At 34.6% G+C, this 16,610-nt stretch overlaps 1 protein-coding gene across 50 annotated transcripts in view; it reads right to left on the minus strand.

Moving 5' to 3' along the window:
- Nucleotides 1-16,610, minus strand: part of RIMS1 (regulating synaptic membrane exocytosis 1) — a 496,468-nt gene that overhangs the window by 49,466 nt on the left and 430,392 nt on the right. For 29 of the 50 annotated variants that reach the window (XM_032275521.1, XM_032275520.1, XM_032275526.1 and 26 more), the window contains one exon: nucleotides 15,631-15,866. The exons of 12 other annotated variants lie outside the window; for them this stretch is intronic. In XM_032275521.1, coding sequence (XP_032131412.1) covers nucleotides 15,631-15,866 — 236 coding nt within the window. The remainder of the gene's footprint in view (nucleotides 1-15,630; nucleotides 15,867-16,610) is intronic. 9 more of the 50 variants (XM_032275522.1, XM_032275530.1, XM_032275528.1 and 6 more) reach the window with 2 other exon arrangements.

Genomic DNA, 16,610 nt, shown 5'->3' on the forward strand with positions numbered 1-16,610 from the left:
GAAGTTAAGATTTAGTTGTAATACAAGTAAACCCTCTACAATAAAATATATTTTTTTAAAGGGTATGATAAATTATAGTATTTACAGAGATTTTTATATAAGTACTGAACTATAAAGTTTAGAGACAATATAAAATCCACCATGGATTGACTAAAAAATAATTGTATGTCCCTTTAACCCATATTTTCATTTTGTCAAAAGTTATTAAGTGACACAGTTGTTGTTTAAAAACAGCAAATAAAACTTTAGCTAAGTATACAAAGGGAAAGTATTTATTCTCCAAAGGTACTGTCTACCTTACTGGTTGGTGGCATTTTCGGTCAGTATTACAACACATAATAGTTCTCCTCACACCAATTTCCTAAATAGGTCTATTAACTTTCCTCACGTGTTTAATATTTGAACATGACACTGAGAAAAAAAAATGAATTCAAAAAAGTAAAACCTAAAATTGGCAATTGGATTTTATGTAGAAAGTAGCAACAGGGTAGACCTCAGGGGATGTTTAGACTGATTTCTTGGCCTAGACTTATGTTAACAAGCCCCCAAAAGGTCTAAAGCACTAAAGAGTTTGCCATGTACACTGAGGTATGGGTAATGTTCTATGGGTTTACAAATACAAGGTGAATAAAACTGAATATATCCGTCAAAATCTTTATATTCTACACAGCAAAAGAGTACTAGGAAAAATTACAAATAAATCAAGTCCCCTATAGTTAAATCAATCAACAGCAATTCTCTCACTTTTAAAAGCTAACACTGGGCATAGCTTATAGAGCATCTAAGAAACAAAATGTAAGCAATTCCCAATTTTAGATTATATTACACCTTTTACTTTTTCTGTTAAAGTTGTGCTATGTAATCATTACAATTATTTTAACTACAGTAAATATTTGAATAGGTTATATACCCCATATTTACACCTTATACATACAAAAATTAAAAATTAAAAAATATTGGCTTAGTGTCTGAAGTAAATTTGATAAAATAGAGTTCTAGCTTAAGAGCTGGAACCAGAATTTTCCATAGTGAGAAAACTGTCCTCATGGAGTAGCTAAGAGGACAGGATATGTAGCCACAAGCCCAAGTTTTATTTACACATGTATGTATGTATGTATGTATGTATTTAGAGATGGAGTCTCACTCTGTTGCTCAGGCTGGAGTGCAGTGGCACAATCTCGGCTCACAGCAACCTCCGCCTCCCAGTTCAAGCGATCCTCTTGCCTCAGCCCCACTAGTAGCTGGGATTACAGGCATGTACTAACATGCCTGGCTAATTTTTATGTTTTTGGTAGAGATGGGGTTTTGCCATGTTGGCCAGGCTGGTCTTGAACCCCTGACCTCAGGTGATTCACCCACCATGGCCTCCCAAAGTGCTGGGATTACAGGTGTTAGCCACCACACCTGGCCAAAGCCTGTTTTTTTTGGCGGAGAAGGAGTCTTGCTCTGTCACCAGGATGGAGTGCAGTGGCGTGATCTCGGCTCACTGAAACCACTGCCTCCTGGATTCAAGCCATTCTCTTGCCTCAGCTTCCCGAGTAGCTGGGACTACGCAGGGCTAATTTTTATATATTTTTAGTAGAGTCGGGGTTTCACCATGTTGGCCAGTCTTGGTCTCTTGATCTCATGATCCACCCGCCTCGGCCACCCAGAATGCTGGTATTACAGGCATGAGCCACTGCGCCTGGCCAGCCTGGGTTTTAATACTAGCTCTGCCAAACCCCAGTTACTTAATCTTTGTACACCAGAAAAATTTTAACAGAACCTATCAAAACGGAACCATCGGCTTGTTTTAAAGATTAAATAGTGTTGATTAAACAAGTTGGAAGAGTAAATGATACATAAATGTACATGTCTGTTATTTGTAGACATAGACAAGCCAGGGGTAGTAACTGAGCAGCAGAGGTGAGAGAGAGGAGACAGAAAAAGAAAAAAAGCAAAATAATGTGTGCTTTGTGACATGAACACTTCCTAATCACCTTTCCTCCAATCCCCCTATGACCAAAAGAATCTTCATCAAAATCTATTAAACTTATAAAGCCTGGACATGAACAAAGGTTTTTGCTTTGTTTTGTTTTACAAAGCAAGGAAACGGCTGAGCTTTATACAGTCTATGTTGTATCGAACAGGGGAAGCTGGATTCCAAGAGTCAAAAGAGGCCAGGAAAATCTAAAACTGAGGAATGAATAGAAATTGTGGGGTCAAGGCTGGGCATGGTGGCTCACACCTGTAATCCTAGCCCTTTGGGAGGCAGAGGTGGGTGGATCGCCTGAGGTCAGGAGTTCAAGACCAGCCTGGCCATCATGGTGAAACCCCATCTTTAAAAAAAAAAAAAAAAAAAAAGAAATTGTGGGGTCAGTTTTGGAATCTGACAGGCTTTGAAAATGGGATAAAGGGGCTCTCAAATTACATTGGCAGTGCACAAATTTTACAGTAACAAAAGAAAGCGCCAGTATTTTCTGACTCTACTTCAGAAAAGAATTTCAACTCTCAATTTAATTAATTATAATGAAAGTCTTCTTAAAAGTTATATGTGTGAGAGTCAGATAGTGGTTTCTGCCCTTTCCAGGTACAGAATTCATAGCAAATGGTTTCTAAGTCAGGGATTATATTTCTCAGCTCCCTTCCCTAGCATCTAGGGTTGGTCATTAATAGAGCATTAATAGGAATGAGGTGTGAATCTTCTAGAACAGGGCTTTTAGGAGTCAGATATATGTTCTGCATTCTCCTTTTGCCATATGGATTTGAATGACAAAATGCATAACATGTAAAGAGTCTAGGCATCTGAACCACTGCACAGAGGAGAGTTGATTGCCAGCCACAAGCATCTTCCTCAAATTGTTAAATTAACAATAAATAGAATTTTACTAAATGTGAGCCCTTATACATTTAGGGTAACTTTTTATAGAAACTAGAATTATGGCTGGGCATGGTGGCTCATGCCTGTAATCCTAGCACTTTGGGAGGCCGAGGTGGGTGGATCATGAGGTCAGGAGATTGAGACCATCCTGGCAATGGTGAAACCTCGTCCCTATTAAAATGCAAAAAATTGGCCGAGTGTGGTAGTGTGTGCCTGTAGTCCCAGCTACTCAGGAGGCTGAGGCAGGGGAATCACTTGAATACTGTGACGGAGGTTGCAGTGAGCCGAGATCGTGCCACCGCACTCCAGCCTAGCAAAAGAACAAGACTCTATCTCAAAAAAAAAAAAAAAAAAAAAAAAAAAAAAGAAAGGAAAAAAGAAACTAGAATTATGTTAACTAATATATCCAATTACTTGAGGATGATATAATAGCATTATGGCTAAGAATACATTCTACCATACAAATAGTGTGCCTACCAGTTATTAGCTATGTAATCCTGAGCAAATTAATCTTTCTGAGCTTTAGTTTCCTTATCTAAAAATGATGATGATAATGGTACCTGTTTTAAAGTGCTATAATTGTGCCAGTATGACTCAGAGTAGGTACCCAATAAACCTAGCCTTTACTAATATCTACAATTAGGCTTATCCCTGTGGATGAGCAAATTCACTAAATAAGCAGAACAAATGAATCCAGTTTTCCTGTAAGTATATAGTGGCATTCTGAACAGTTTAAGGTAACACCAGCTGAACTAATCCATCAAAGTGCTGGGATGCAGTAAAATGGTTGTAGTAAAATGGTTGCAGTCACAAGGCTCACTGACAGTGACACCTCCTCGGCCAACTTCACTGACATGTCCCATTTAGAGCACAGACTCTGTAGCCCAACTGCTGGCTTCAAATTCCAGCTTTGCCCTTACTATGTGAACTCAGGCAAGTTACATAGCCTCTCTCTATTTCAGTTTCCTGATGAGTAAACGGGACTAATAAGGTGAGGCATATCACTGAAGATGAAAAAATAGTGGTGTGCTTCAGCTTAGTCTCAGGGTATAAAATTATACAGATATACATGTTATAATTTTCTATTTGTAAAAAAAATGAAGTCCAAATTAAATACTTTTCTGGTTATATAAACTTCTGTAGAAATGACAAAATGCTCACCACTGACACTGTATATTCTCGATATTTATAGGCAATTATACATTTAATTAGTATGTAACAGCACTTTAAACATACTGAAGCCATGTGGTATAGTGGTTAATGACTGAGACTACACACAGACAAAAATTCTAATTCTTTCTTTGCCACTTACTAGCTGTATGACAGTGGTTAAGTGACTTAATTTCTCTCAGCTTCTGTTTTTTCCTTGATCTAGCCAATGGTCAGAATCCTGTGTCATAGTCTCTTGTGTCAATGTCATAGGGTTGCTGACAGAGTTAAATATGACAACACACATTATAAGCCATACAAAGGACCAGTTAAATATGGGCTGAACAACTATTATCCATTCTTATTAGCAATTATTAGCCACTTGATCAATATCTGTGGAATGAATCATTCATTCGGCATCACCTAAACATGACTGTCAATGATGAGTGAAAATAAAAACAGTAGCCGTTTAAGTCCAGTGGAAAATGAGTGCTAATTTTAGGCAATACTGACCTAAAAATTTAATGGTGAGAATAAAGGTAAAGCTTATAATGGAACTAATGGCATTTTTTTATACCCTGTGAAGGTGAGTAGGATACAACTAAGAATAAATAAGATAAATGATATATGATATGCTACTAAAAAAGATTCTCTAAAAAATTAAATTTCATGTGCCAAGGATATAAAATATGAAATATTTATGCCCCTTCAAAATTGCATTTAATTCTCACAATTATGTTTTAGATGAGAAGAAAGTGAATTATTAAGAATATATTAAAGTTTATGGAGACTTCAAGGAATAAAAAGCAGATATTTACATTTTACTTTAAAAGTCATTTTTTTCCAGGAAGCCATCCTTAGCTATGCATTCCTAATCTTTCCCAATCTGATCAGCCTTTTATTTTAAAAGCTTTCAATAATTTTGCACTCATGAGATGGTGAGCATGGAAGGGCTTTGTAAAAGCTAAAGTTCTATAAAGAAAGAATCACTCTTTGCCTGTTGATACACTACTTAGTAAATGAGCTTGTAAACAACTCCAGGGCAAGAAAAATGCTTTTACTTCTTATGTACCATTAAGAGTGCTCAGTGCCAAATTCTAAAGGGCATAGGCTCTTCTGCTTCAGCCAAAGGGTATGCAATGAGTGACAACTATGAAAATATAAAAGCAGAACAAAAGAATAGACAACTGGCATTACTTTAAATAATGTCACTAAGCCATTTACAGTAAAAAGCTGCCTGCTGTATCGTGCTATCTGGGCCAGTGAATCTAGGACGTGCTGAATATGAAGAGAAAAGCACAGGCAGAGGCTTCCAGAAGATACGCTGTTGCTTCCGGTGCCATCAGCAGAAAGGAGCCAACAGAACTCAATTATTACAGAGCCACTTTGATTTAGGCACCAAGGGACTCATCATTGAAGCCACAAACCTCTGAGAAATTAAAGTCAATACTTACAATTTTACTTAGACCAAATTCAAGCAGCTCTGGAAAAAATATGCTTTATTATCATGGTCAACGCATTTACTGCAACATCAAAATATCTGAATTTAGCCTTTTTTCCTTCTTTTCTGTGTACAAAAGTTAGATTTTTAAAATTATGTATTTATTAAAGTGAATATTTTTCCCACAAAATATACTTTTCAAACTGTACTTTGACAGAGACAATAAAGAATTATCCATGAGAAAGCAGAATTATTAAGCATTATAGAAAGCCAAACAACTGAATTGAGATTAAATTTTTACTTCAAAGGTAAATTTTTCCTACTCTAACCTTGCTGTTCATAACAACCTTCTCAATAAGTCTCTAATACCTATGACAATTAGTATGTTTTCTTCTTTGATTAGCTGATCACAGAATCCTACACTAGCTATAAATCTCTATGAAATTTTATGTAATCATTTATTAAAATGACTCTTCTGGTTATGTTTTTCCTTTTTAAAAACAATTAAATGATAGCTTGGGTGAATTTCCCAAGGTAGAAACTATAAATAGGAACCAGCATTTTCAGCAGCAGGTTAAATTACCTAGAGCTGACTAACTGTTTTGGCTTTATTTTTTCCTGTGGGTTGCTAATCAACCCCTTCTGGTGAGTTTCTAATCATACCCTTTCCTTGAAAGATCCCTTCCTCATTAGAAGATTTACATCCATTTTCAGTTTCCATAATGCAGGTAGACAGGTCAAAGATTCATTTTTACAATTTCAAATTCAGAGTGATAAAAATATTAATATAGATGTTAACTAATGCTTTATATTTCCCAACTAATATAGTTTTACATCATTAAATCAGTAGATATAGCAGTGTTCAATGCAACTATATGCCTATTTATAAATGTAACTTTAATTATTACATGTAAGTTTTAATCTTTTTCAGTTTAAACTTTTCTAAGTGTAGTATCATTATTTACTATTTGATTACTTGCCAGAATCTTCATAGTTTCAAATTAAAAGAAAAATAAGTGTGGTATTTCCATTTACAAAAACATCCTATGAAACTGACTTTGAATCTGGAATATAGAATGTTTTTGAGCTCCTTGCAGGCTTAGAACATAAAGTCTGTTAAGCTTTACTAAAGCTATGACTAATCATTGTGTGTACCACATTCTTTGGTTGTAAGAAAAGAATCTTTACAGTGTAAACGATTTTGTTAACGAGTATCACAATGTACTGGCTCAATATCAGAGATTTGTTTCTCAAGTAAGAATTTACTAGCTTACTCGAAAAGCAGTTACAGTAGATCCTTTATCCACAAGGCTCCGCTTGCCCTATGCCTAACAAAAGGAAGATTTCCAAAAAATCTGGATAGTTTTGCATTAATACTTAAGTATTTTCATAAGATTAATAAACTTTTTGTAAATGATGTAAAAGGATGTTGTAAATTGGTATCTTTATCAATCATTATTATTCCTCATAAATGTACATTTTTATCTTTCAAAAATTTTCTAATAAAATATTACTTTATTTGACATTTACTGTAGTGGTAAAGTAGTTAAAATGGCACCAATTCTGGGTATTCCAAAAGGAGGAGAGGGCAGTGTAGGGAGTGAGTGCTGAAAAAAAGTACCTATTGGATACAGTGTTCACTATTTGAGTGACGGGTACACTAGAAGCCCAAACTTCACCATTATGCAATTTATCCACGTAACAAACTTGCAAATGTATCCTCTTAATCTATTAAAAAAATCAAAATCTTAAAATGATAATTATTTATTCTTGCTTATAGAAGAGTTAATATTTAAAAGCAATAAGGTAGAATTAACCGGTTAAATGTATCCAGAGCAAAGTTCAGGTGCTTTTGAAGTGGAATATAAGTAAAGAAGAGAAAGAAAGGAAAAAAAGAGGTAGCATAGTAACAGACAAATCACTTCTAGAGTCATCCATTAGTAAACTTTGGGTACTGACTCCAGGACCCCCGTGTATACCAAAATCAAAGCTATCCCTTTGCATATGCAGGTTTCTATAATAATTCCCATGAATACTTTATTTTAGATTTGCATTTGGTTGCCAAAAATCTGTGTATGAGTGGGCCTGTGCATTTCAAACTGCATTGAGTCAACTGTACTTGTTAAAACTTGTATTTATAAATAAAAGATGTATTTATTTCCTAGAAATAACCAAACACAGAAGAAAAATTTAACCACCAGGAAGAGCTTGACTGTCACAATGTTAAATAAAACATTATATCATGATATGATCAATTAATTACTGTCTGAGCATTATGTTTCAGCTGAGCAAACATCATATTCATCTACCTAATAGACGTTTATCAAGATTCTTCTGCATTAAATGCACTGTTGTGAAAGACCAGAAAATACCTGTTGCATAGTCATTACCCTTGAGTTACTTCGGAGTTCATCTTGTGACATGAATTCTACAGATGCTTTTGGGCAAAAAGATATTCAAATAGCACCACATGAGAACTCCCCAAAAGTCTTATAAAACTCAAAAAAATTATTTTTGGTTCTGGTAGGAAGTTGAAAGTTTGATAGAGCTTCAATGAAGAGAAAGATTTTGGCAGACAAGCTGATAGACTAAGAATTTTCTGGGTAGAGCACTTGCAGAGGTACACAGAAAGAAACTTTAAGGTGTGTTCTGTGAACTCCAGGAAGACAGGTCTGAATCATAACAAGAAATAAAGTTGCACATTTGAGAGATGAAACATAAATGAAAACCATTTACTCATGCCAAATAAGAGTGGACATCTTTTACTAATATTTTTATGTTACCATACATGACATTGGTTTCACATCTGCACGGTACCTGTGGCCTATACCATGAGTTAAATTAATAAAATAAGTTCATATCTATAAACTTTCTGTACATCTTTAGCTACCTAAAATGTTTTATGATACCTATTCTGAAACTGACTCAGGCTTAACAATTAGTATAATTAAAAATAATCATCACCATGTGTAATTATTTTAGTGCTAAGTGTTGTGCTTTGAAGGCACTTAATAAATTTAGTTTCCTTTCCTCCTTCAAATCCTGAAATATGAATTAATTATAAAAATTAATTCCACTGAAATCAATAATTTTTTTTCTGCCAAGTCAACCTAAAAGTATAACTACTTCTTAGCCAAACTCAAAATTTATAGTTCAGAGCAAGGAAAAGAACAAACATAGACCAGCTGGAGTATGTTTGAAAATACTAATCCTTATTAGGTCATCCCTTCAGAGATGAGTTACTATAGTTGAATTGAATCTCTATTAACAGTAGTGAATTCTTAAGCCAGACAGCAACAGTAAATAAAAGAACCCATGCTTACATTCATTTGATAGTTTTGCAGACTTGAGAATCATTTCTGGCACCATGATTTTGTGTTCAGGAAACAAAGAACATGAAACATTATGTTCTTCAGAATGTTTTTCTTGTGCCATTAAATGAATCAAGTAAATGAGGCAATAAGGCATGAATAAGGAATTTAGATTTCAGCAAGATTTTGATCCACAGTAGCTTTCAGTTTCTGAAACTTTCGAAGGGCCTACATCCTTTGTAAGAATTTTTGGCTTACATTGCTAATAATCAGCAGAGCCAAGAAAACATTTCTTAGAATGTTCAAAGACACTACCTTAGCCTTCCTTCCCTGCAGCTATAATGTTATTTTTCTAGGAGAAAAAGCACAGAGTCTTCACAAAGCCATACCACATTTGAAACACAGAGAATATTTTGATAAACTGTACTGTTTTAGAGGAGAAAAATAAGTCCTAGGGCAAATGTCATCCATTTTCCCAAGGTAAATAAAGTATGCTCTCCAGGAAGGTGCTCATTTGATTTACTTCAAGACTTGCTTTACCTGTGTGACTTTTGGGTAATAAAACTGGAAAAAATTAACTGGAGGAGATTTAATATTTTGCACATTTATTGGCATAATTATAGTCTAAGGACAATAGGAATTTTAAAATAATCCCTTGAACTCACTGAAAATTAGCACATTCAAGTACTATCCCTTTACATGTGAGTTACAGTTATATCAGTGTATATTATTCATTTATTGACAGTAGAACAATGGAAATTTTGTTAGTTTACATAGATGATTTCATCTTGAGAAGTTAGCAATATGCCTTGGAAATTCATAAACATTTATTAACCTGTTTTGAAATCTAATATCTATAAATCTACCTAAAACGTCTTAGAATACGTATTGCCTGTATAATCTTGTAGAATAATGAACTCTATATAGTTTTGAACTCCACTATGGACCTCCTGAGTGCTTCATATCCCTTGATTACAATGAATTATAATGAAATAATTATTTAATTTTATATAAATAAATAGAAATAAATTGCCAAAGCAAAAAAATAAAAGCCGTTCAGAACCATATTAAGAAAAAGAACGAGCCAGATGTGGTGGCTCATGCCAGTAATCCCAGGACTTTGGGAAGCTGAGGCAGGGAGATCACTTAGGGACAGGAGTTCAAGATCATGAAAAAAAAGAAAGAAAAGAAAAGGAATAAGATTTTCTCATTCCTTGTAATGACACAATATTAATACATAAGAATGAGAGAGCAAAGCTTCAATTTTCTCCGATAAGAATAATAATATGCATGCTAGAAAGAGTCAAACTAAACAGTAAATGGCAGCCCAAGACAGGCGAATCTCTAAAATGAGTGCAAGAATCTAGACTTAACCAGATATTTAAAGAATGTGGTAATATATTCTCAAAGAATCTTATCGTGATTTCAGACACCTTGGCAAGGACACTGGAGGTGCATAAAGGAAGGGGGTGACAATCTTGAAAGGCAAAGGAACAGCTAATGTGAACCAGATACCTGCAAGGGTCGCCTTGATCTCTAAAAAATATTTTTTAAAGTTACTTTCCAGATGACTTGCATCATCCAAATTTAGCTGGATCAGTAGTATTATATTCACATCAATTAATTTCTTACACCATTGCTCACCCTGTATCCTCACTCTCCCCGTTTGCTGATGCCTCATTTGCACTGAGAAGATCAAGGAGCCTCTGACTCAAGCTCCTTCATCTTTCAATATTCCCACTGCAATATTCCTTTGTATTTCAATTATTTCCTCTTTTCTGTCATACTCAGAGAAAGAATCAACCTTCTCCATCTCCAAGAATAAACTTGTGTCCTTGAATTAGCCTCTGTTCTCTGGAACTTTGCACAATTAAAATTCTTTGTACCGTATCTTTCAGTCTCTCCATCTGGAAGTGTTATGTCCACATTTCACCTCTAAAAATGCAGATTCCTTTGCTCTGAGACATGCATGTGCACGCGTATGTGCGCGCGCGCACACACACACACACACACACACACACACACACACACACAAATATACTCACACCCCTCTTATTCCTACTGCTCCAAGTACAGAATCTGGTACATAAAAAGTACTTAATAAATGTTTTCTTAGAATCAAGAAAAAAAGGACTGCTACATTTGATCTCTTTCCTTCCTAATGTGAAGCTTCCTGAAGATAAGAGTTGCCTCTGTTTATGCATCTTGCCAGCCCCAGCACCATTCTTGTGAACAGGCTTTAGGGATGGTGGAGGCAGCCTCACTCTAAGACACTGTAGACCTTCTAGCCTTATTCCCTTGGGGTCCCACCCAGAATATCTCCTGTTCTAGCCTTTCCCACCTATGACAATAACTGTCTCAAATCTAATTGTGAAGGGGAATTAAAATAGAGATTGAATAAGATGATGCTTAGAGTGAGGGAGCTGAAATGAATGACAAAATGGAGAGTGATGGGCAGCAAGTTGACAGTGAAGTCACAGAGCTCTATTTAGGAATTCAGTCAAACTGTAACAATAATGGGGGACAACATATAGAGTTAGAGGGTCTTGAACAGGGTCTTGAAGGAAAGGATCTGCACAGGGGAGAAATAAACTTTGATAGTAGAAAAATATTGGAAAGGTACAGAATACCTATTGCTAAAGAAACACAGAAGTGATTTTAACACGTTCATAATACATCATAATTGACAACTGTTTGAAAATTGTAAAAATTCTGCACTATTTTCCATAATTAGACTATAACATCAACATTTTCAGTAATTATAGAAAAGATATTACTCTAACAAAGTAGTCTTAGCTGTTAATGATGTAATAAATAATTTTACTAAATGGTTAGAACAAATCATCTACCAATGCTGCATGTGTCCTCATCCTGGGGACTTAGATCCTTGACTAATTTGTCTCCCCACTACCTTTGATAACATACATGAATGGAACTAGATTTTATTATTTCTGGCATTTTACTTTACGTTTTTTCATTTGTTCTTTGGTTCACGTATTTCAGGCATAAATGATATCCTTTCAGTATAAATGATACTTCTATTTTTAAAATACCCACTGTGTCTGGTATAGCACTGCAGATAAAGTTACCTAACAGTACAAGTTAAAGTAAATTGAGTAATTTCTAGTTTATAAGGCTTATATTTTACATTTATAAATGTTTTCTTCCTAAAAACTAAAAGTTCTATTAGAAATCATAGTCTCAGTTGTATGGGACTTATTTGATTTGAGATCTGTCCTGAGATGACCTTACTCTTATACTGAGGAGTGATATCCATGGGGATTAGAGAAATATTTCATATAGTTTTAGGCTCCACACAGATTTCTTTCCCATATCCCAGGAAACTAAGCACCATTTTCAACATTTAATCAATGTACTGTTCCATCTGTTGTGGAAAGTCCTTCCCTGTGTACTCATCTTGATTTATATTTTTATGCTCAGGCTTTACCTCTTTAAGAAAGCCTCTCAGAATGAGTCTCATCCTTTCCTGTCTCCATTCTACCACTCTGACACTTGTATTTAATATAATTGCCTTTTCTAAACTGTAATTGCCTTTTCTGAGATGAAATATTTATATATGATTTGCTCTATGATACTGTGATATCCTTGATAGCGGGAACAATACGCCATTCATTCCTTTATCCCAGCTCTTATCCCAGTGTTTGGTATGATGCCTAGCATGTACCAACCACATAGATGTTCAATAAATGCTTGAACTTATTTCAAACTCTCAAATGTGCTCATGCTCACTTTTTTTTCTCTCTCTCTCTTTTTGCAGAAGGGTTAAAAGCATGGGCTTTGGTACCAGGTACCCTGGGTTTAAATTTAGGCCCAATTAGTTATGAGACCTTGGGCAAATTATCTAATCTCTCTTAGTGTCTTCAGCTTTAAAATGGGAAAAATAACATTTCATCAGTATCTTGTGACCAATGAAGGGGCGAAATTTTATACCCTCACACAAACGTAACTGAAGAGAGCATGGAAAAAGCTCTAGAAATGTAGATATATTACTTTTATCCACTTAGATATATGAATACTTATCATTCTTATGATAATTGTAATTTCAAAACTGTATTTAGAAATGACTTTGCACAGACTTGTCGAAATTTCCCAATAATGCCTTTATTTATTTATTTATTTTTGTTTGTAGAAAGTGATTTATTTAAAGATAGAAACAGGAGAAGGAGAGAGAAAGAAATGGCTAACTCTCACACTGAGTGAGCGAATCCAGAAAGATGGAATCCAGGAGAGGAAAGCAGCTTCCACACTTAGTGGAAGGGAATAGAGAGAGAGATGGAGTTTAGGAGTGGAAGAAAGGCTTCCATGAGAGAGTGTGGAAGGAATGCCTTCATTTTTAAGTGAATAGAAGACGTGGGATATTATATGGAGTATTATACAGTTAGCATATGTGTGAGGGGACAATTCCTTATATAACATAGACTAGGCCACTAAAACCAACACAGATTAAAATCTTCACATTTTAAAACCCAACTCGTAGTTTAGTACCTAGAAATTCATTCCATTCCAAAATATTTCTGGATCAGGGACACTTTCGTAAAATGTACCTTTCTTTACTACTTTATACCCTTTCTATCTATATTGAAAGTAAGGGCTGAAAATTGAGAGAATCTGAACTTGTTTAAAGAGAGACATCTAAGAGGGGCTTTCTTATAGGAGATTAAAATTAAGGAATATTTCATAGAAGAAGAGAAATCCGGAAATACAGATCTCATGGTGAATGCAGCACCCGAAGCAATAAAAACTATAATTTCTTAGAATAATTAATTCTGAATTTTGTTATCTCTCTGTATGAAAGATGAAATATAATTAATTTAATGGGGAAAATCACTAGTGGAAGTCATCAGAAAGAGAAATAGGCTAAAACAAAGAGGGGTGATAATTGAGGGTTATCAACATTTGTTAATTGATTTAGAAAGATCAAGTAGATTGAAACCTAAGGAGAGGCTATCAAATGAAAGGTTAAATTATTATGTACAAAGAAAAGCATAAAATTTTACACACGGAAAGGTTACAGGAGGACATCCCATTCAACCCACCATTATATAAGAAAACTGAGTCCTAGAGATAAGTCAAAGTTCATTCATTGAGTCACCTTGGAATAGAACTGCACGTTTTGGTATCCTGGCTTCATAATCCAATTTCCTTTTTGCACATGTACATTGCAATCTAATCTCTGAAAATAGGGTATTTCATAAAGTTATTAACAATACAACTTCTGGGAAGGAAGACATTATTTGAAGACAACATCTGACTATAACTGGGATAAAACTTAAATGAAAAACGCAAAGAGGCTAAGTGTTTTGATGACAATAATTTGAACCCATTAACAAGCCACAAGTATAGTTTTCATGCAAAATTACTGTTGTGTTTTATAAGAAAACTATATTCTACTCAAGTAATGAATGACAGGGAACTAACTAGCTAGAGGGGAAAAGAGGGTAAAGAGGGAGAAAAGAGAGAAAGAGAGAGACTGGAAAGTTGACGGAAGAAGAAAAACCAACACTTAAACTTACAGTCTTGCACACAGAAAACACTGGTTTCCTTCAAAGACATCAAAGGATGTTTCCATTTCATTTAAGTATTTTGATGTCTGGTGGTCAAAACCTTCTCCACCACCTCATGCTATAAAGAATTACTTCAAAACCAATAATTAGGAAGCACCACCATAAAAAATTAAACAAAAGAAACAACACAAATGAAAAATGCCTCTTTTACTGTAAAGGAACCTGACTCTAAAGAAAAATAATTCTCCTTCATAACAAATAGAACAGCTCATCTAATTGGAACAGCAAAGATGCAGATCTATCACAAGGATGCTAGCTATTCTAGGTTCATTCTAACCCTGTAATTTTAAGACATGACTCAAATTTACTATTTCAAATTTATTTGCCAATATATCCAGCAGAATGAATAATTTAAAATAGGTACTTTCTAGAATGCTGAGCGAGACACAAAAAGTATTTTGCAAAAGCTTTTTGGTACAATTAAATTTTGTGATAAGGCTCTTGCTATTATGGAACAGAAAATGGAACCAATGTTGGTTATAACAGGAAAAACAGTGCTGACACTTTAAATAACTTCAATATTTTACTTACCTTTAGTTTCACATAGTATTGAGCAGAATAATGAATAATCTAATCTGCCTGACCAATTTTATATAATTTTAAGCAGTGCTTTATTATATTTTACAATATAAACATAGCCACTCTCCCTCTTGTACTTGCTTTTTAAATATATACCTTTAGGACATTAAGCTTTTAAGTTTATAAGTAGCAGAAAGTATCTGAAACGTATATTTATATTAAAACATTATTCTTTGCATAAAACCACTGACCCATTTTTCTAAAGCAAAAATCGCTGCAGGGTTTTACTTACATTGAAACTAAAACAAGTACAGTTCAATTATTTTATTTACACAGTACCTTGAAGAGCATATGTCAAGTTGCACAACTGACCTTCTTTTCTATAAAAAGTATAGACATAGCCAAAAATAAGTAATTGAATTATGGAACATTTTGAAAAAGAGAATCCTGTTGCTTTTCTTGCATGTAAATAAATTTGGATGTTTAATACTTCTTTGCATTTCCTTGCATATTTGCAAATACAACCTTAATTTTTTCAATTAAAAAATCTGTCCACTTTACAGATTAAAAAGTGATACCTTGTGAAGAGAGCTGCACGGAAAAAAATAAACCCATCTATTTATCAGATTTTCAGAGACAGAAAAATAAATTTTCTTTTCACAGAAGAACCAAATACATGCCAGAATCTCATTATAAGCCAGAGCATGAAGATCAACTTTCGTCTCCCCATCAAGGAATTGAGTTCGCTGAATTCGTAACACTCACCTGTTTGACTAAGTTGAGATGTGCTTCTACTCCTTCGAGACACTATGGCAACCACTTTGGCACTCAGGCTGGATCTCCTTTTCTTTCCACCTGCTCCAACTGTACCCACAGCTGTGTCTGACTGACTGCCGTCATTATGCTCCAGTGTATACATCTCTCCACTCACACTGGTGCTCTTCATGATGGCTCTTCCTGAAGTCCCCATCCGTCTGCCTTGCATTTTGGGGGTAAATGAACTATATTTACAAAGTAAAAACATACATGCATCCATAAATTGCAGGTCAGCATAACTGAAATTCTAAATCTAATTTATTTTGAAATAATCCAGACACATTTTTAGGGGGAAAATAAGTGGCTCTACAGCTACGAATACTTTAGTATCACATCACCACCCACAAAATATTTATTACTAGACATGGCTTAAGACAATACCATTTCAACATGGTATCATTTATAAACTTTTTAAAGATTATAAAAATAAATGGAACCAATGCCATGCCTGGGGAGATGAATGTTACGGACCAATTTTGTAAACAGTACAGTTACTACGTTACCAGAGAAAAACTAAAATATTTCAATTATTAAGAAAAGTTCATATACATTCCATACAGAAAAATGTTTTCTTAGAAACTCATACTCTTTAAATTTGCCATATAACAAGGTTTAAGAAATGAAAAGAGTATCTGTTCTAATTTCCCTTTGAGATTCTAACTAACACATCCCGTTTAACGAGTCTAAGACTGCTAAGAAAGCAAAAACAAAAACAAAACGAAACAAAAAAAGACTTGCTTTTGGATTAAGCTTTCCCTCCTTCTTCCTTGTCCCCTCATGCTCCATTTCCTCCACACAAACTTCTTCACCTTATTTCCTTCTTTCAGTGCCTCACATTTGCATGATGTAGGCTGATTTCTTTTTTTTTTTTTTTCTATCAAAACTTACTTGTCTATGTTATCGTCTTGTCCAAGTTTATCTGAATAGAT

Source organism: Sapajus apella, unplaced genomic scaffold, assembly GCF_009761245.1.
Source record: "Sapajus apella isolate SASKATOON/1434 unplaced genomic scaffold, GSC_monkey_1.0 scaffold6, whole genome shotgun sequence".
In the NCBI taxonomy this organism is placed as follows: Eukaryota; Metazoa; Chordata; class Mammalia; order Primates; family Cebidae; genus Sapajus; species Sapajus apella.